The sequence below is a fragment of the Acanthaster planci genome, linkage group LG08 (assembly GCF_054643075.1).
Source record: "Acanthaster planci isolate LZ-2023a linkage group LG08, COTS_SCS, whole genome shotgun sequence".
Taxonomy (NCBI): Eukaryota; Metazoa; Echinodermata; class Asteroidea; order Valvatida; family Acanthasteridae; genus Acanthaster; species Acanthaster planci.
Window position 1 is genome coordinate 16,287,769 of NC_141784.1, and position 21,752 is coordinate 16,309,520.

General features: G+C 42.3%; 1 protein-coding gene across 13 annotated transcripts in view; it reads left to right on the plus strand.

Moving 5' to 3' along the window:
- The window catches only part of LOC110987806 (uncharacterized), a 44,926-nt gene that overhangs the window by 13,814 nt on the left and 9,360 nt on the right, over positions 1-21,752 (plus strand). For 11 of the 13 annotated variants that reach the window (XM_022250908.2, XM_022250900.2, XM_087140426.1 and 8 more), the window contains 7 exons: positions 156-300; positions 442-571; positions 10,580-10,707; positions 11,242-12,870; positions 15,276-15,357; positions 15,459-15,598; positions 16,276-16,537. In XM_022250908.2, the coding sequence (XP_022106600.2) occupies positions 156-300; positions 442-571; positions 10,580-10,707; positions 11,242-12,870; positions 15,276-15,357; positions 15,459-15,598; positions 16,276-16,537 (2,516 nt within the window). The other 2 variants (XM_087140430.1, XM_022250909.2) reach the window with 2 other exon arrangements.

Sequence of the window (21,752 nt, forward strand, 5' to 3'; positions counted from 1 at the left end):
TTCTCTCAGACTTCACTGAGAATCCTTGAATTCCACATGGTTGATTTTCTTCATGTTTCCACTTGCAACTGGTTCATCTGCAGTAGTTGCATACAAACTGCAGATGTACATGTATTTTGCAGTATTATTGGCATAAATTGATACTTTTCTCTCAGCTGTAGCAGTCTTCAGGCGTTGATTCTGGACAGTTGTAACCTGGCACTACCCTTGTTGTTATGTGATGTCATCACCCAAAATGCTCCACAGCTGGTCTCTGTCTCTGTGGAAGAATGCCGTGGAGTTTCTAATGAATTTGTGCAGGTAAGAAAAAAAGTTGTATGTTCTCTCCAGTAATATCTGCTTTGAATATTAGGATGAAAGTCTGAGGTGGTTGAGGGGGATCACTTCAAATAAATTTTGTTTCTGATCAATATATCAACAGAAGTTCATTTTATATGACAGAAACTTTTGAGAGGACTCCCAAATCTGAGCCACTTAAACATATCCATCTGTCCAGAGGTCACCGACAACGTCTTTGCATTGACTGAGACACAGGGCCTACTTGAAGAGAGGACTGGAACACGAGATGCAGGTCAGATTATCTCCAATGTGTATTTATCTGTGATTTTGCATAAAGAGAGAAATAAATGTGCACATGTAGAAAGCATGACAATGGATGCAAATAATGAATACATTAACCTGTCAATCCTTAAACCAGTATTTATGCAGATATACATGTATTTACTTTACCAGTAGCTCCCTGATACCATCTCCTGTAATTCTTAGTCTAGTCATATTGTGTTTTCAGTCTCTTCTCATTTCGAAAATGTGTTGGTCTCCTGCGTTCACATACCCCTGCCCAGCCTACATATGCAAATTTCCCATGCGCCTATTACAATTCGCTGAAAAGACTTGATTATGCATACTGCCCCTTGACCCTCCACAATGCACTGCGGTCCTGCCACCATGTTCGTCCTTCTTTTCTCAGGGCCTTTCGTTTACGGACGTGTCTTTATGGCATTTTCAGAGTTTTGAGTTCCGTAACCTTTTGCGTTTGTGAATTGACTTGATTCTTGAGTACGAATAAAGAGTGTTTTCTTATCTATCGGTAAGAGTGCTTATTTTTATATTTTGTATTTTTGTTGTTCTTTTCAGCCCCTTTTTCTATGCATTATCTACAGGTTTGGGTGTGACCTATCATTGGATTGTGCTGTGTATGGCCGTTGAACGGGGCTAGCAGACAGCCCTTTGTTCTCAATGTGGTGCATGCATTTGAACAATAACGGCCAAATGCTGTATGGGTCTGGTTCTGGAGTGGGACCTGGTGAGCTGCCCCGCTCCTTTGTGGTGCGGTTTGCATTATCGGAGATTAACGGCCGTGTCGGGGAAAGACCCAGTGGGATGAATGGGCCTGGGTTTAGTGAGCTTTGCTACAACACTACCCTTAATCACTGATGACTACTCCGTGTACATACCGGTCAGGCTTAGCTGACATCCACCCTGCATACTATAGATTGGGTTGAGCATGCTGTGCTGCAACACTACCCTTGACCATTGATGTCCACTCCACATATCTACCGATCGGGTTGAGCATGCTGTGCTCCAACACTTCCCTTGATCATTGATGTCCACTCCACATATCTACCGATCAGGTTGAGCATGCTGTGCTGCAACACTACCCTTGATCATTGATGTCCACTCCACATATCTACCGATCAGGTTGAGCATGCTGTGCTGCAACACTACCCTTGATCATTGATGTCCACTCCACATATCTACCGATTGGGTTGAGCATGCTGTGCTGCAACACTACCCTTGATCACTGTGCAGTGCCGCAACTGAACAGGGACCCCCTTGACCAGAGCATATCAAACTGTTCCTTTTTGCTCTATGCTGCGGGTGCCCAGTATTGCTACCTACCACATTCCTGAGCAATCCTGCCTGCTGATGGCCCAGCGGGCTGGTGGGGTGACGGCCCCCCATCTGCCCCGGGTCCCTCATCGGCTTCTGCTCGCCGTGCTTTATCCGCTCGGAAATCGGGCCAGTCAACCCGCTTCAAGCGGGCAACAGGCTCCACAGCGGATTCGCCATGCTCCACTGCTTCCGCAAAGGGCAAGTCAGTAGCGATAGCAGGACTGATCCCAGCTCAGTTAAGGTTAGCCATGCAGCACTTCATGGACTGGGCTAACACTTGGATTCCACTATCACCACCGCTTCGCAGTCAGTGTTAGTGCAGAGTGGTGCTGCACTCAGGGCAGAGTAAACTTACTCCCCCACTAGCCAGGTCTGGCCGTCCGACATTCACCCCCAGTTCTCGTGCTCTGAAGTCTTCTGGCAGTCTCTCTACTACCAGCACCTACCGTGGAAGACGTCTTTTCATTGGTATGGCCCACCAGTTTACACACCGGGATGGCCCCATGCCTCCTGGGCCAGCTACAACGACCGCCATATGCCATGAACTATACTAGTCAGACAAACTCCACAATGGTTCACTCAGGCTTGACACCCCATTGTCCCAGGAGTGGCCCACTCAGAGGCACCACCTAACTGTTCTGGCTCTTCACCGACCACTTTTCGGGCTTCAGAATTGCATCATAGCCATGGTTTTCGAACACCACTCATCGCTGTGGCTTCTGGCTACTGGCTCGGGCTACCCACTTTGACCTTTCATGACCTGCATTCCAGACCAGGTTTTTAGGTTCTTCCTTCGGTTCTACAGCCGGATCACCCGCACATAAGAAGCGTAAACACTCATCGTCTTCTGCAGGTCCAAATGCAAGAAATCTCGCTTTACACCTAAGCAAGATATTTCTTCATCGGTTTTTATGACAGCAGTCTGCTCTCTCGGAGACGTTACCCTCTTTAGCCAGCCGCCTCAAATAAATCTCCACTCCCCGACAACTGACCCAGATTCCCTGTGTGTGGATCTCCTTTTGGATCCTCAACCGGATTTGTAGCCAGCTCCACTTCTGACTTCACATCTGGTTCCAGCTTTGCATACGGCTTCACATCCAGTTTTATCTTCGGCCTCACATCTAGCTCCGTCAGTCTGTCTAATACATGACAGGGCCCATTCTTTTTATTTTTTAAAAATTGAATTTGCACTCAATAAATTCATTCAATAATAATTCTTCAACTTATCCGGATTCTACTTATGACTCACATCTAGCTCCAACCTGTGAACATGCTAGGCCTTGGGGTGTCTGCTTTCCCGTATTAGGTACAGCTGGTGATGTTTCCCATTCAGGCGTGCACCTCTGCCTTGATCAAGGCATGCAGGAACTATATGTACACTCTATGGGCCACCTTATGTCATTAGGTGAATGTGAGTCTGGGTCATGCATGCTAAACCCTGACTGCGGTTCGAACCCACTACGCTACATTACTCATTGCTACTCTACACATCAGACCGCCGGCTAGCACCCGAGACTCCCCTACCGGGGGCCAACTAGGTGGAAAACAGAGATATATGCTAACCGGGTGAAGTGCCACCATTTCCTGGAGCTGTCCCTGTGAATAAAACACAACTAGGTGGAAAACAGAGATATATGCTAACCGGGTGAAGTGCCACCATTTCCTGGAGCTGTCCCTGTGAATAAAACACAATACGATCAGCCTACCATGTGTGTTTTATTCTGACCATCGCTCTTTTGCTCATTAATGCCTGTCGTAGATGTCAATGCCCTACTCGCAGACTCATTGTCCCATCGAGCCTTCGGATGTCATTGGAGGCACTCAGGTGTGTACCTATCAACCGTAGTCTCCTTACAGGTTCCCCTCTATCCCTGACCAGTGATCACACCATTCAGTTCAGTCTCCATGCCTTGGGCATCCTAATTCACCGAACTTCACGTTGTCATGAACTGTACACACCCCTTTCATCTAATAATTCACGGCTCTTCATATATTTTTCCGCTCGGCCTGGCCATGCCCCACATTACGTTCCGGACACAAGTTCCTCTGTAGTGAGCACGTCCAAAATGTATGTATATGTACATTTACTGTGACTGTTACGAGGTCTGGCAAAAGTGTGCCTACTGTCCGTACTCACTTTTGTTAATGGTTTGCCATGCTTGCCTTTCCGACTGCGTCCCCCGTAATTCGAAATGAAGAGGCGGGCTTGGCAAGTATTTGTCAAATTCACCATTTAACCGCTCGCGCTCTTTGTTCCCGTGAATAAATGGAAATGTTTTAATGCTTAGATGTAAAATGAAGTAGGATATTTGGCTACTTAAGTTTTGGAGTGATCTTCCATCTTTGGACACTCCTTAAGTACAGTTTCTCTATTCTTGCAGTGCACGAATGACCTTAATTCTCCATGCATGTAATGATATGGCCGTAGTCCTTCAACTCAAAGATACAAATGGCCACTTTGAACCTAGTACAATGTAACAGTGCTCATCATTCATTTCTTGATGAATACTTTAGCGTCTTTTTACATGTGGGCTGGCCTTCCTACACAATCACCTTCGGTGGTGGATGGTCACCGAACACTTGTCGGTCAGCGTTCCTTTTGTATCTCCAGGTCAGAACATGACTGTGACGACGGATGTGTAGCTATTCAGATGGGGCCTCTCTTCCTCCACTCTATGCCTCCGGGATCTGGGACATCGCCTCTTAGGACAAATACATCAACAAGTTAGAACTCCAAGCAGTGTTCAACGCTCTTTGCCACTTCCGACAACATTTAGTTGGTCATTCTGTTCGAGTCAAGAGCAACAACTCCGCGGCAGTTGCATACATAAATTGCCAGGGCGGCACTCGCTCTCCTCAATGCTGTGCCTTTGCGTGGCCGCTCTTCATGTGGATGAATGATCAAGGGACCACCCTCTCGAGGTGCTGTCCAACTGACAGTGGACTCTTCATCTGAACGTGGTCGGCCAGATTTTCGTGAAGATCAAGCATTCTCATATTGACCTCTTTGCATCTGCCAACAATATCCATTTCCCGACGTTCTGCCCCTGGTTCCCTCACCTGCAGGCATGGACAACAGACGCCTTACAGATCAACTGGTCAGGCCTTCTGGCGTACGCCTTTCCTCCAGTCTCTCTCATCCCGCTGTTCCTGTCCTAGATAGAATGGGAGCCATGTCAGATCCTCCTCATTGCCTCGTTCTGGCCTTGCCAACTGTGATTTCCAAGACTGACAAGACTTCTGGTGCAACAGCCGCTGGTCCTTCCAGTCAGGGAGGATATCCTTTGTCAGCCCAAGTCGGGTATCCTCGGCCCAGCACCGGAGGGTCTTCACTTGACGTGTTTGTCCAATAATCCTTCAGAGCGTTGGGCCTTTCTGCAGACGCTGCGTCCATGGCGGCCCGGGGTCAAAAGAAATTATGTTCAGTTCGGACTCTCAAGTAGTATCTTGCCAGAGCCAAACTTCGCCAGGAATCTGATTCCCAACTTTCCGTCACCACGATGAAACCCTTTCACCCAGCGTCAAGGGACACTATTGCCTGAGGGACGGTCTCCGCTATCATCTTTGCTAACCGAGACTGGCCAGCACAGCATAATGAGATGACCTGGACTGACATCAGGGGCCCACGATGTTTGGGTCGCCTCTGCGTCCTGGTCGTACTTCAGAGGGATTCCCCTTGCGGAAACCTGCCAGGCGGCTTGTTGGAAATCTCCCTCTACCTTCAAAGATTGCTACCTGAAAGATGTTCTGTGGAGCGAAACAGCCCATGGTAGAGCGACCCTATGTTCAGCGGTCCAGGCAACGTCCAGTGCTGTTCCAGACAGGGCTGTGGATAGTTTGACTTATGAGTTTCGTCTGGTGAGTACCCACTCTTGTGACACCCACCGTATGCTTCTTCTAGTTATTACTTTCCCATTGCCGACCCACCTCCAGGGTACAGTGCCACTCTGCATATGTAGGCTGGGCAGGGGTATGTGAATGCAGGAGACTCCTCCCCCACGTTGTGTGGGTCGGGTCTCCTAGTGATACTTACCTCTGCCCAGCCCTTCCTTCCCCACTTTGGCCCCAGTGATATTCACTGCTTCGAAAGAAGGACAAACATGGTGGCAGGACCGCAGTGCATTGTGGAGGGTCAAGGGGCAGTATGCGTAATCAAGTCTTTCCAGCAAATTGTAATAGACACATGGAAAATTTGCATATGTAGGCCGGGCAGGGGTAAGTATCTCTAGTAGACCTGACCCACACCACGTGGGGGAGGAAACTGCGACTCTGTGTTGACTTTAGACAGTACATGTAAATGAGGTAATAATACCTGATAAATACCCACTTCAAAAGATTGATGAAATTTTCAGTGAGTTGAGAAATACATCAGTATTAGATTTGCAACTTGCATATCACCCATTATTATTGCATAAAGATTCTAGAAGCCTGACTACGTTTATTAAGCATGAAGGTTCCTGTACAAAAGGGTATGTTCTGGCTTAATATCATCCGCACCTTCAGGGTTCCAAAAAGGGATGACCTAACATGCCCTAACAGATGTTATTTTGAACTATCCCACAGCTGGGGGGGTTCCCCAGAACTTGGCTGTGCCTCTCTTGACTTTTAAAAATTTGTCATACATGTATTGCTCCCTTATTGCCACAAATGTTTAGTTTGGACTCAATTAGATTTTTTACAGTTTTGTTGTGACGGTCATCTGAAATTCAAGGCTACATGTGTAAGCACTGCAGTAGAAAAGCATACATTTTTGGTATGTACAATTTTCACAAATTGATTTCAAAATGACCGCCAGGAAAAATGTTGAGGTGGGGAGATTCCCCCAGGCTCTTTTAGAGTTATGGATATGCAGAGTTACCAAGACAATTTGATCATCTATGGTAAAGATCAAGCCAAGCATGATGCAAACTTGCAGCAGTTTTTGAAAAACAATAAATGTGTGGTGTTAAACTGAAGAACAAATTTTGTTCTTAAGATTGAGTTTAAAATTCTTAGGCCATACTGTACATTCAACTGATATTCAGGTTAATGACAAATACAGAGCCATCACAAATGCTCCAGTGCACCATGACTAAAAAGTCTCAGGTCAGTTCTAGGCTTTCCAGTGTATTTCTCAACATACATGTACATACCTCAATTTGCCACCATGGTAGAATCTTTAAGAGCACTATTGCGTAATGACCAATATTTGTTTGCATTGAAGAAGCCCAACAAAGCGTTGAAGTGTTGAAAAGCAAGATTGCGAGCAGTCCCACACTTTCCATGTTTGATCCAGATGCAGATATCATCCTGAAAATAGAGCATATGACTTAGGTGCAGTACTCACACAAGTGAAAAATGGTCAAGAAGCCACAGTTAAATGCGCCAGCCGCACATTGTCTACTGCTGAAAGAAACTACAGGCTATCAGCATATGACTTAGGCGCAGTACTCACACAAGTGAAAAATGGTCAAGAAGTCACAGTTAAATGCGCCAGCCGCACATTGTCTACTGCTGAAAGAAACTACAGGCTATCAGCATATGACTTAGGCGCAGTACTCACACAAGTGAAAAATGGTCAAGAAGCCACAGTTAAATGCGCCAGCCACACATTGTCTACTGCTGAAAGAAACTACAGACTATCAGCATATGACTTAGGCGCAGTACTCACACAAGTGAAAAATGGTCAAGAAGCCACAGTTAAATGCGCCAGCCGCACATTGTCTACTGCTGAAAGAAACTACAGGCTATCAGCATATGACTTAGGCGCAGTACTCACACAAGTGAAAAATGGTCAAGAAGCCACAGTTAAATGCGCCAGCCGCACACATTGTCTACTGCTGAAAGAAACTACAGACTATCAGCATATGACTTAGGCGCAGTACTCACACAAGTGAAAAATGGTCAAGAAGCCACAGTTAAATGCGCCAGCCACACATTGTCTACTGCTGAAAGAAACTACAGACTATCAGCATATGACTTAGGCGCAGTACTCACACAAGTGAAAAATGGTCAAGAAGCCACAGTTAAATGCGCCAGCCACACATTGTCTACTGCTGAAAGAAACTACAGGCTATCAGCATATGACTTAGGCGCAGTACTCACACAAGTGAAAAATGGTCAAGAAGCCACAGTTAAATGCACCAGCCACACATTGTCTACTGCTGAAAGAAACTACAGGCTATCAGCATATGACTTAGGCGCAGTACTCACACAAGTGAAAAATGGTCAAGAAGCCACAGTTAAATGCGCCAGCCGCACACATTGTCTACTGCTGAAAGAAACTACAGACTATCAGCATATGACTTAGGCGCAGTACTCACACAAGTGAAAAATGGTCAAGAAGCCACAGTTAAATGCGCCAGCCACACATTGTCTACTGCTGAAAGAAACTACAGACTATCAGCATATGACTTAGGCGCAGTACTCACACAAGTGAAAAATGGTCAAGAAGCCACAGTTAAATGCACCAGCCGCACACATTGTCTACTGCTGAAAGAAACTACAGACTATCAGCATATGACTTAGGCGTAGTACTTACACAAGTGAAAAATGGTCAAGAAGCCACAGTTAAATGCGCCAGCCACACATTGTCTACTGCTGAAAGAAACTACAGGCTATCAGCATATGACTTAGGCGCAGTACTCACACAAGTGAAAAATGGTCAAGAAGCCACAGTTAAATGCGCCAGCCGCACATTGTCTACTGCTGAAAGAAACTACAGACTATCAGCATATGACTTAGGCGCAGTACTCACACAAGTGAAAAATGGTCAAGAAGCCACAGTTAAATGCGCCAGCCACACATTGTCTACTGCTGAAAGAAACTACTCTGTTGGTGTTAGAAATAGAATTGACTTATGTTTGGGCATGCAAAAAAGTCAACACTTACAAATACATGTACATGTATCTGGCCTACAAACTCAAAACTTGAAGGGAAAACATCAGGTGAGACACAGTGAAAGGCAGAGACAAAAGCCAAATTGGATGCAAGATTAAGTTGTGTAATAAAGGCATTAAAATGCTTGCAGTGGTGAATCCACAAGTTCAGCAGGCAAAAGCTAATAAATTCAATTAATTGTGAATAAACTTCACTGGGTTTGACAAAATAACAGAAAATTCTAATGAAATTTAACTAAGCTAAATTACTTATGTGTCTAGCATGAAAGAAAAAATTAGTCTGATCTCGAGCTGTAGACCCTTATAACATATAATTAGGTTTGTTTTGCAAATAATCACCGGAAGTAAATTAATATTTTGTGTTTGAGAATAGACTACGGTTGACCAGATACCGAAGATATGTGGGTAATTTCAGAAATTAGGGGTCCAATTTTTGTGTCCCTGTCACATCTGACATATTATTTTCCAAGAGTGATGAATTTATGCAAAATACCTGCTAAACAAATAGTAATAGTTTGAAATCAATTCCGGTGATATTTCCATGTCATATAACAGTTGAGATGTAACAGGGACATAAAAATGTCACACTTTTGGACGGCTCTTTTCTGGAATTACCGTTATGTATGTTAAGATTAATTTGAAAATGGTGTGAATCGTCTTTAATATGTGGAGGGAATATGTGATATTCATTGTTATGTTAGGCCACTTACAATTAATTCCTTGTTTATCATCACTGCCCTGACCCAGTTTTCCCTACCATCGTGAATTTTTGGATATTTCCAATTTTTTTCACAAATTTCCGGTGCTGTTCAACCTTGCAGATGTGTCTGCACCACTAAAATGGTCCTGTGTTTTTTTAAATTCTGTAGTCTTGCCCTCAACCATGACCAATTGATTTGATCATGCTGATTTATGGAACACTCAAGTATTAAAATACTGTGCAAGAAAGGTATTTTTTACATTTGAAATATCTAATATCAAAGGTTCTCCCAGCCGAAAAATATAACTTTGAGTGATGATAGACAAGGAATTAATTTGAATCGGTCTTAAGTACTTCTTTACATTATTGGTTTGCACTGGCAGCCAACCCAAGTGTGTAAAAGGAGGAGTACAAGTGATTATATTTTGTTAAATTTAGTTCCACATATCAGACTAGATGTCTGCATTTCTTTCATTCTGTTTGTTTGGTTACATTCATCCCTTCATTTAAGTTCGCATAACCAACGGCCACACATGCATAAGTATGCATGCACCCTATAGGAAAACACATTGAACAGAAAGGTCAGAATGTTGGAAAATGTGAATTTTCATTTTCATGAAAGGACAAGCATCTTTGCCAATTAATTTCTGCTAATCAACTGCTATGTTCATTCTGATTACTGGGTTCATCATTCAAACAAAGGTTTCCTTATTACATGAAGTTGTTACAAAGTAGTACTTTCTGCTGTTTTAAAATTGAAGAAACTTCTCATGCGTTTATCTTGAAGTACTGTTTTCTTCAAAATCCATGTGTGTGTTTCTCCATGAAAACAGCAACATGTACATGTACATGTGGATTTTTGTCCCGATTTTCCACTTTACCAGATGCTTCAAAAATCATCAGAAGGCTTTGGAGGATTTTCGGAATTCAGGAACATATGTAACCTGGCCACAGTTTCTTGATGTGGCTTGATGCCCATCGCCACTGTCTTTCCGGACATTGAGAATTTTGTATGGTTTTAAGTGGGTCAGTGGTAAAAATTCTAATGGAGTTTTTGTGAATGCACCGTTATGCCTTTTTGCTCCTTGTTTGTTTTCTACCTTCCCAGCCAGTTGGGGTTGCAATCTTAAGAGTGTGGATTTATCAGGGAACCAGCAGCTGACGAGTACCTGCATCCGCCATCTGACTGAGCTGTGTGGGCCAAGGTTAAGGAACCTGAATGTGGCTGCTACACGGGTAGGTCATATTCAAGTCCAAATGTTTTATTTTCTTATGTGATACTGCTGCTCCTCTTTCTATTGAAGACAGAAGGCTTTAGCTTAAAAGATGATATTCCTGTCCTCAGCACAGCACTATCATTTATAAAAAACAAACAAACTTGTGTTTTACTTATGGTTTGATATCAGATATTGTGTTTTTTCCTCTGAGCTTTAATTGTGAATATCTTATATTGTAAATTACTTAAGCAGGGCTCCAGCAGTTATTTGTCAGAGTTGCCAAGTGATGATAACATTCATTTACAAACTTTGTTACAAAGTTTGGTTGTCATCCTTAGCAATTGGTGAGTAAAAATAAATGTATCCAGCTCCTTATTAAGAAAGTATGTGGCTACAAAAATATGTATTCTGCTAAAGCTTTGGGAGCTGTTTGAAATTTGCCAGCTGGAACCCTGATTAAGCTAATAATAAGAGTATCATATTTGAACAGTTATTTCCGTATGAATACATGAATATTTACATATTCTACTTCAATGTTCTTTTTTTCTTCCAGATGGATTGCACGATACTGTGGTTTCTGTCTGGCTACAGCCTCTCAACAGCAGTACAGTTGGCAGCAGAGGCAAACAAAGCCAATCTAGATAAGGATTCCTCAAAAGGAGAGACATTGTGTCAGCTGATAACAGAGTTCCGGCTGCTTCAGGAAAGACTCAAGAATCTCCAAGAAGAGGGAAGTCAGAGGCATCAAGAGATTAGGGAGGCAGAGGGAAGGAAGGTGCTAGAAAAAGGGGATGTGCACGATGATGGTGACATTGCTACTATGGTAGAGGATGTTGGAGTACTGGCAGCAGAAAAACAGGAGAAGATGAGAGAGGCTGGAGCAGGATGTCTGGAGAATTTTCAGAGAATAGAGGAAGAAAAAGTGACACCTGAAGATGAGGAAGATGACGAGGAGATGGATGAGGAAGATCAGAGAGTGCAAGAAAAGGAATTGTCAGCTCATACTGGGGAAAAAATACAGGCAAATTGTGACAAAGCTTGGGGATTTGAGAGACAAGGGTTTGACCTCAAAGAAATAGCACTGAAAATACAGGAAAATCAAGGGGACAGAAGTGGGAGTCTTGAGGTCCAGAGAATAACCAGTAATAAGACGGATAATGAGAATCAAAAAGGCAGCTTTGAAGGCAGCCAGAATAAAAAGATCCTACATGTACAGGATGGTTTAGGAGGGAATGTAGGGGAGATGACAGACGAGTCAGTTCAGCAACAGGATTATGGCAGAAATGGTTTAAATCTTGGTGGCACTAGAGATGCACATGGACCAGATTCTGAAATTGGACATTTTGTGAAAAGTGTCATTGAATACTCTTGTCAGAGGTTGAGGCATGAAAGAGATTCACAACTTTGCTCACACTCTCTTGAACAGCAAAGATTGGGCTGGAATGATGCTGCAAAATTTGAACATAGTAAAACATCACCTCAAAAGGCTGGTCTTCTGGTCAGAGGAAGTGCACAAATTGAATTGGAAGAGCAGTGTCTTCATTGTAAGACACTACGAGGATCATACTATGAGAAAGGAGAAAGACTGGGTGATTTGGAGGACAGTGCAGGTGAAACAGGTTTAGTGAATGAGGGGGCCAAAAATGCTATATTAGGATCAATGCCTGAGGATTGCCCAAGCAATTCAGTGCCTGTCCAGCCAACAGATAGCTTATATACATTAACTTGGCCAAAGTTAGGCAATAATAGTGAGTGTTACATCTCAGATTTAGAAGCTGCAAGAAATCAAAGACTGTCAAAGTCCAGTATTGAATATTCCTTCAACAGGGATTCTTTACCCACTGCCAGTTTTCCAGATGATGCTTGTAAAACAAGACCAGCAGATTCAGTCAATGAGAATGATCTAAAGGTCTTGCAAGATACTTGTACCCTTGCAACTGGAGAAACCCTGGATGAGAAAAAGGCTGCAGTATGCCCATGGCATCGCCTGTACACACCGTGCCTAACAGCCCTGGATATGAGCATCATCGACTTTGATGCAACCTTGGTCATGACATGTCTGAAGGAGTTCTTTGTGGCAAATACGCAGCTCCGAAAGCTGACCATTTGTTGGAAGGAACTGAGCGATACCATGCTTGAGATAATTGCTGCTGGAGGAGCTGAGCTACGATCTCTTTGCCTGGTGAGAACACTTTCAAGTTCATGTACTTTTACAGCAGTGTATATTCGCAGGTACATGTAAACGGGCAATTGTCATTCCACACCTCTGAATGAATAGTTCTGCCAGATCATTTTCTTTGGCACAGGTTAATGAAGCATGTTTTAGTTGCAAAGTACCGTCATCAATCTTACAAAATCTAATAAAACTTCTAGATAGATTTTCCAGATTGGGTTTTTTTTATTTGAAAAAAAATTAAAAATTGGATTTTGAAATTTAAATCAGATTTTTTTTATTCATATCGGATTTTTTTGATTTTTATAAAAATGTGAGACAAATTGGGTCAAATGTCTATTCAAAAGCAAGCAAATTAACTGCATGTGTTATAGGTTTCTTTTATTTGTTTTGTGACAAAATTTAACAAAGTTTGATTTAAATTAAGAAATTTAAATCAAATAATTTGATTAAATTCACAGACCACCATTACTTAGCCTTGGTGGAATGCATGTAGTAAAACACCTACCAGTACATGTACCATCACAGAAGACACGTCCTTCAGAGACAAGTACATGCACATACACTAAGGATAAAGTGCATACCAGGTTTTAAACCGAACTCTAAGTTTAGACAAAAGTAGAGTTCACAAGAATTCCATAAAAGGGTATGTGTCAAATGACTAATGAGTGAGGAACATGCCGTGAACAACGGTACATGCATTTATTTTGCATGCTACATACGTAGGTAAAAAATGCTGGTATTTTACCTTGCTCAATGTGCAAAAAGCAGTCTCATTTTATTTGAAATCCAACTTCACTGAGCAATGATTTAGGCTTGATTAAAAATCACTTTATTAAGGGTGTGAATTTAGTGGTTTTAGCTGTAACACTATAATGACTAACGTTGCTAATCTCAATAAAATACATATATACTTGTAGAGATGTACATGTACATGTAAAGGGTTGATGTACACTGACACGTTACCATGTTAAACCATAGAGGAAGGACACAGAAGGAGTTTGAACTGCCCAGGCTATAACATCTGGCCAATTACTGCTTTCTGGCATGTCCAGTACATCCACAGCCTGAGTGCAGTGAATGCTTACTACACACCACCTGTTTCACAACCATAAACCCCTTTTGTACCCTATAATCATGGCCGCAATTTTTCGCCGGTAATCTACATCCTTAAAATGTAGTGCACTGCAGTATAGGAAGATGAATATTCATGCTATCGATGGTGTTGGTGCTTGGCATGATCTGACAACAGTATCAAATTTAATACTTGCACAGTTGCTTGTATTAGGCTGTGCGCCCTTAGTGTTCATGTGGAGTCATTGCCCTTATCGAACGCTTTCTTCTGGAGTTATTTTAGGAATGAATAGCCAAGTTGTTTATAAGATATTGTATTTTTTTAAATCATTTTTATTACAGCATTTACACAAAAAGGTATTTCATGAGATCTCTTCAGCACTTCGTATGATGAAATAGCACTTTTGTTTTTTATGAACTTAACTGTCCAATGGTGGTCAACATGTTGTTGGCCAGTCTTAGCCTTTGAAAACTGATGTTTTGGAGAGACAAAATAAAATTACCAACATTGCATGGATAACAGAACAGCGTATCAAAGTAAAAGTTTATTCATGATGGCAAAAGTAGATCTAATAATTCTTTGCTCTCGATTTCCTGGTCATGGTGATAAGTTGTAGTTAATTGCAAACAAAACACACAAACTATTGCTAGGATATTACTGGTCCCACTTGCAATTGTATGGCTGAGCTGCAGGCAGTTATCAGGCAATTTTGGAATGTTCACTATTGTTTGTCTGACTGGTGGCAATACTCACCAAGCACTTTGAAATGCCAGAGATCTAACTCCTGTGTCCTTCCTCTATAAGTAAACTCTGAAGTGGGCAATTTAAATGAAGTAAAATTATAAATTATTATAAATCCTTTGCATCAAATACACTCACTGAATCCAAAAAGTTGATTTAAATCAAAACAAGTGAACAGAATTGAACATAAAAGTCTTGCCAACCCAGATTTTGTGTAACACATGTGCACTCATACTTCTTTAATACTAGGAACTGGAAGGCTCACTGAGGGGGGATTTACTGTTTAAAATGTGCAAAACCTGCAAATATTTCCAATCAGTATGAAAGAAATTCAAACTTTTTTGCCTTTTTACCCCCAAAATTAAATATATTGATTTTCATTTAAATCACGATTTAAATTAGTGATGTAAATTAAGGTGATTTAAATCAGACAACCTGTATATTTTAAAAGATCTAGGAGGGTTTGGATTAAGACAAACCTGCATTTGTTTTAAACATACTCTATCTGACCCACTCACAAAATTGTTAGTACATTTGTACCTCTTCAAAACTTGCAAGCAAGTTTCATAATGTTGCCTTGTCCTCCATGGTTCAACAGGTCGACTGTAGCAGCCTGACAAGTTTTGGAGTGGCAAACTTGCTTAGCAAATGTAGAAATTTACAACAACTTGATCTCCAAGGTAAGTGATCAACATGCATTCACCTTCCTTCACCCTGTGAGCTTTTGGGCATTAAAAGAGCAAACTGGAAGATAACTGATCACATGTACTGTTGGTTGTAGGTGTGTGCTATATTGCAGATGCAGCCTTGATGCCAGTCTTCATGCAAGGTAACACATGTAACCTTCACAGTTTGAAGCTCTCAGAGACAAACATCAGTGACTCCACTCTCGCCCGCATCGCAAAGTATCTAGGAGAGAAGGTATAATCTAAAATCCTTTAAATTTTTTTCATTCAGTTTTCCGAGTTGCATGATTTGATGTTATTATCCATGCATTCATATTCTAGCTGCCAATCCCCATCTTCATATTCCTCACAAAACACAATTTTTCAAGTTGTCCGTTTCTTTCTGAAAACAGTTTTGAGTGATGCGATCATTCGTGATTTTTCCAGCTTTGAATTCACATATACAAAAAGCTCAATTTTTGCATTATTGGGCCAAGCCCTATTTGCTCCAATTGGCTTTATCACCTCGGCAACCAGTATCTTTGCCTCAACATTCCAAAGCCAGGCCAAAGTTACAAGGTATTATCTGATAAATGATACCAACATACACAAACAGTGCAATTCCTGCCTGTAACTACAAAGCTTTCTGCTGACCAAATATTTTACTGTACATGATTTTTGAAGTGTGAAAATTCTGAGAAGGGGATAGTATTTGTCAAATGTCAGTCTGGTTTCTGGGGGTATTCAGTCAAATGTCAGTCTGGTTGTTGGGGGTATTCAGTCAAATGTCAGTCTGGTTTTTGGGGGTATTCAGTCAAATGTCAGTCTGGTTTTTGGGGGTATTCAGTCAAATGTCAGTCTGGTTTTTGGGGGTATTCAGTCACATATTTTGAGCATCCAGAAGCTGCAGGATTAAATGATTAATCTTTTCAGATCACGACTTTAGAAATTTCCTGGTGCGAAGAGATCAGTGACCAGGGGCTGGCAGAGATTGCTAAACACTGCACTGCCTTAGAAACACTGACACTTCGCCAGTGCTCCATGCCAGCAAACACCCTCATGTCCCTAGCTTGGAACTGTACTGGTCTGGTCTTTCTCAACATGTCTGGCGTGGAGAACTTGACAGATGGGGTGGCCCAAGCTATGATGCCCAATCTGAGACACTTGAAAAACCTGGACATCAGCTGGAATTCAGGTAAGTTCATCTCTGTGTTTTTATGAGAAGAAGAATTTTCAGGATTTTTGAAATGCCTGTTTCTTTGAATGTGCATGTATAAAGTCATGCTCAGGTGGTTGATATCTTCAAGAAGAAAACCCATCTGTGTTCTCTTTTGTATAACTTATATTTTAAATTTGTAATTACATGTACTTGCTCTCTGCAGTTGACTCCAGTTGTTACAAATCCACAGACCCAGTTAAAATTTTCATTGTATCTGAAATTTGCTGTATGGTTTACCACATGTACAGATTCTATAAAATTTATGCATGCATTCATGCATATACATGTACGTAAATATGCATGATTTAATATTTTAAACATGCCCTCCTAGGGTATTGTGGTGGAAAACAGAAAGAGAGAGAGAGATAAAACAAATGGGGGTTCCTTTAAGAAACATTGATAGCGCTGCCACCAGGTAGAATAGTTAAAGCCTAAACCTCCGGAGTTCGGCCCCTCCAGTTTAGTAATTCACGATGGCGTATGTGGATCTGGGTCAAAATATATGACAAAATTTCTCTAAAATAGAACCAGGCGTAGAGAGAAAAGACTAAAATAAATGCAGTCAGAACTTCAGCAATTCAGAACGAATCAAGAACAATTCTTTAACTGTAAATCCACAATTCCAACCAAGTCAGCACTCCTATTTACATTCTATATTTACAATCCTTGGAGCTATTTATAAATTGTCCTGCTTTTCCCCTCAATAATAATCCAGTGTGACAAAAATGAAGCTAAGCTCTTCAACATTCCAGTGTGCTGAGGGGAACACAGAAGGGAGATAAGTTGAACGCTGTGGTCTCAAGCAACCATGTCTCACCTGTCCTGGTCTCTGATTGAATCAAGTATCATTTAAACTTGTCTAATCAATCAATAGATGAATGACTGGGCATTGTTTAAGCCTCTATCATCTTCAAGTGCACAGACTCGCTATTGATAAAAACTTGACTTAGGTTAGTGTTGCCTGTAATCAAAAGAAAACACATAGGCCCCAGGCCTTTCTCAAATACAAACTTTAATGTTAGCCCTAGGCCAACACTAGGAACCCAGGCCTATGTCAAACATCAACTCTGGCCCAGGCCCATTCACTTAGGGAAGGGGACCATTTAGACCCGGTTTGAAAAGGCCCCCCCGGTAGCCCACCCGGTATAATGCCTAGGCCTACCAGTACTTGCAAACAATAGACCCCAGGATGGAGAAGTTCGAGATCAACAACCAGTCCAGCATCCCAGGCCGGTAGCCAGGCTGGTATGAAAGGGGTTTTTGCAACAGGGCGAGCTTACCGGGGGGGAGGGGGGGCCTTTTCAAACCGGGTCTAAATGGTCGCCGGCCCTTAAGCTTTAGGCATTCAAGCCCACTTCAAGGTCCTCCAAGGCATCCAGACTCTCTAGCCTGACTCCAAAATAAGTCTCTCATATGATCACCAACTCTAGTTCTTCCCCAACTAGGATTCCAGGTAATCGATTGAATGACTTACAGTGACAATGTGTTCTTAAGCTCCCCAGCTCCCCAGCTCCCTAGGCAAAAGCTCCCCAGCTTCTTGGTAAAAAACTCATTCTCAAACCAGTTCTCAATTCAGTGCTCTCTGATTCAGCTCCCCAACTCAAAATATAGTTAACACTATGACAAAAATCTCAACGATCCGGAATTCCTGTGAACAGCTCCCCTTTCCTGTAACAGGTAAGGCCTACTAAATAACTCTTTTGCTCCCCAAAACTAATCAAACCATCAGTGATCAGCAGTACAATTGCTTACTCTTGGACGAATATCAACCAACTAGCCTCGATTCACACAAAATTTACCCTATTTTTACCTTTAAACTGCATGCATTTTCCAGAATACTACACACACAAGTAGGCCGCGCCCACTTCTGAAGCTCACATTGAACAAATTCACAATAAGATTCCCTTAATTTGTCACATATTATTCCAGCAAAATCTTACTCAAAAGGCTGAGCTAATCTTCAAGAAATTCTATAACTTATCATTTTCTTTGCTTATGAATAAATTATACAGTAGTAACAAAAAACTCACTTATCAGGTGTGTTAACAACCCCAAATCCAATGTAAACAAATCCTAAGTTCATTAATAAAAGGACAGTGATGTCAATACCAATATTCATTTATCATTAATCAGTTTAAGAACACGCTGGATGACATTGACCTCAAACGGGCACTACTCCGAGAGAAGCCATCCATGCTTGATGAATCTGTACAGATTGTTGTGGAGGCTGAAGTATGGTTCAAGATGGAGAAGGCTGGATGATCAAGGCAGTGAAATCTGCGGAGCCTGTGCAAACTGACAAGGTGGCAACAATGGTGTGCAAACTGTTGGAAATACAGTGCCGTGGCAAGGGAACAAAGAAGGCCGATGACTGGAAGCCAGGATGCTGGAAGTGTGGTAGCCTGGACCATTTCCAGGCCCAGTGCCCCCTCCTAAAGAACGACCAGCGTCCGTTATCAGCATCCGTTAAACCAGGTAAGGCCAGTCTTGGGGCCAGAAGCCCTGCCGTAGATGTCCAGCGGCCCAGTGTACCTAAAGTGCAGGCAGTCCCGCCGCCAGCGAAGGTAGCCTGGCCTGCTGGTGCAGGCAGTTCCACCGTTGGCACAGGTAGCCTTACCTCCGGCGCAGGCAGTCCCGCCTTTGAGACAGATAGCCTCACCGCCGGCGCAGGAAACCCTGCCACCCGCGTGGGCATCCTCGCCACAGATGCGGACAGCCCCACGGCCAACAATGGCAGCCCCACCTACGGTGTTGACAGTCCCACCACCTCCCAGTGTTGCAACATGACCAACATCTTCTCATGAACTGGGACTCTATGTTAGAAGGGTGATTATGGACATGGCTGTGATTTTCCTGATTGACACTGGTGCATCAGAAAGTTTCATCTTCACCCACGTGAGTGATAATGCAGACCTGCCAACCTTTAGAATCGCAAAAGTGTATTCGGAGGTTCCAAAATGTGTATTTTTCAAAAAAATGTGTATTTTCCCAAACAAACAGGAAAGACAAGCTTACAAGTACCTTTGCGTGACCACATAATATTTGAACTTTAATACTTACTCGTGCAGGCTTCAATGGACCTTATAATTTCCTGGTGTTGCTCACAGCAGTTGCTTTCGTGCATTTACGCAACAGTTCATTTTGGTGTGCACGTCACTTCCATAGCCTGGCTGTGGCTTGGGTGGATATTTTGTTTGTGAGAGAGTCTGACAGACCATAACATCTCTGAGAAAACCAGTTCTTACGAAGCACTTGTATCATTGGTTCATCTCTCTGAAGTTCTAAATTCAGATGGGTGAAGAGTGGTAATGTTTGTTTTAAAAACAAACAATAAAGTTTATTGCAGTCATCCAAAAGTGTTGCATTAATGTTTGCAGCTTTTAAGGTTTCTCTCTTGTCAGACTTTGGAATTGAGGCTGCATTACCAGTTGGTTTGGTAGTGGTTGATGTGGTGTTTTGCTTGCTTTTCTCTTCTCTTGAGGGGAACTGCTTCTTTCCTGGGACTGCAGCTGTACTCTTGGCCACAGGAGTTGATGTAGGTTTCTTCTTGGGGATTGTGTAGGCACCGATTGCCCTGGCAAAATCTTTGCTGCTGCTCTGTGAACTGTGAACTGCAGAGCCCTTCCCAGCGCATGATGCTGTTGTAATGCTTGCACTCTCTTTGGTTTGCTTTGATTTCTGTGTTTATTTTGGTTGATTTGAATCGTCCTCTTTCTTTCTTTTGCTGACCCATGACCAGCTTCCCGCTTGAAATATTCTAGCAATGCAGGCCCCTGTCCCAACAGTCTGTTCAAAGCTTTCTCAAGGGAGAGCAATCGGATGCACACATGTTTCAATATTTTGTGATTTGCAGTGCCACACACAGGCTCTGCACTCCTTTCAGTTCTTTGTGGCGCTTGGATGACTTCTCCAAAAAATAGTAGATGGAGATCAGTACATCAACTGGAGTGAAAGGCAAAGTGGAAGCTCCTTTTTCTGCTGGTAAGTGAAGACAGTGGCAGAGGCATCCAAGAACCAATCTATCTGGATTCTCCTTCCTCACAATTGCTGCTTCACCTGCATGAATGCCCATCATCACAGATGCGTTGTCTTCCATGGGATCTACTTTTCTTGCAAGGCTTTGTTGAGTAGTTGAAAACTGTTCTCCCCTGTTGACCTTTCTTCGGTAGTGGCGATCTCCAGTAACACATTCACAACTTTTTTCACTGTTTCATTGAAGTAGCGAACGACAATTGGATCTTGCTATCTTGCTGATAAGTCATTAAACTAGACACAGAAATGTCACAATCCCATCTTCATATACTGGAATTCCAATTGTCACTGTAGATTGATTCATGCTTTTACATGATTTATAAACCCATCAACATTTTGAACATTCATTCATTATGCATTTATGCATTAATTGTAATTGATTCACTGAAATAGAAATGTTGGCCCCAAAAGGCCTAGGCTGCAGCTACGCATCATTGCATGGCACTGAATTAAAATTCACAAAAAAAAAATTACCAACAACTTGCATGCATGGTAAGTAAAGCCTAAAAAAAACAACAATGGGTTAGCGTATTCCGACCTACCCAAAAAAATATCTCCGACCCTAGCGTTTTTATGGCTTTTTCTAAAAAAACTTTTGTAACCGCCCGACCCTAAAAATTATTGCTGACCCTAGAATTTTTTGGCTTTTGTTTTTATTTGTTTATGCATACTAAAAATGTTTGCATTGCAACAGATTGGAAAAAAAAATTTAAAAATTTGTGACCGACCTACCCTATTTTTCAGTGACCTGTTAGGCCTACTCCAACCCAACAATTTTTTTAGGCCTAATTTTCCACAAAATTCTCTGATAATTCCAAATGCTAAAACAAATAACAGTTATGTGAGTTACTCACCTTTAGTCTGTTCACCTAGGGTTCGTGCAATAGCGGTAGTTTTTGTCCTACAACGAGCAAACTGGGATGCAATTTTGCTGTCTGGAAACATCGTCTTTACTGTGTCTGTGAAATCATCCGACAACGTGAATGGCAGAAGGGAAAATCTTTTGCATGCATATGAACCACGGAGGTGCAAGAACGTACTCTCCACAATGCATGCCAATCGGTTTGGTATGCGACGTTCCGATTGGTTGATACTTGCGCTACCAGGGGCATGTGTACATCACGTACACCAATCACGAACGGTCTACTTGACGAATTTG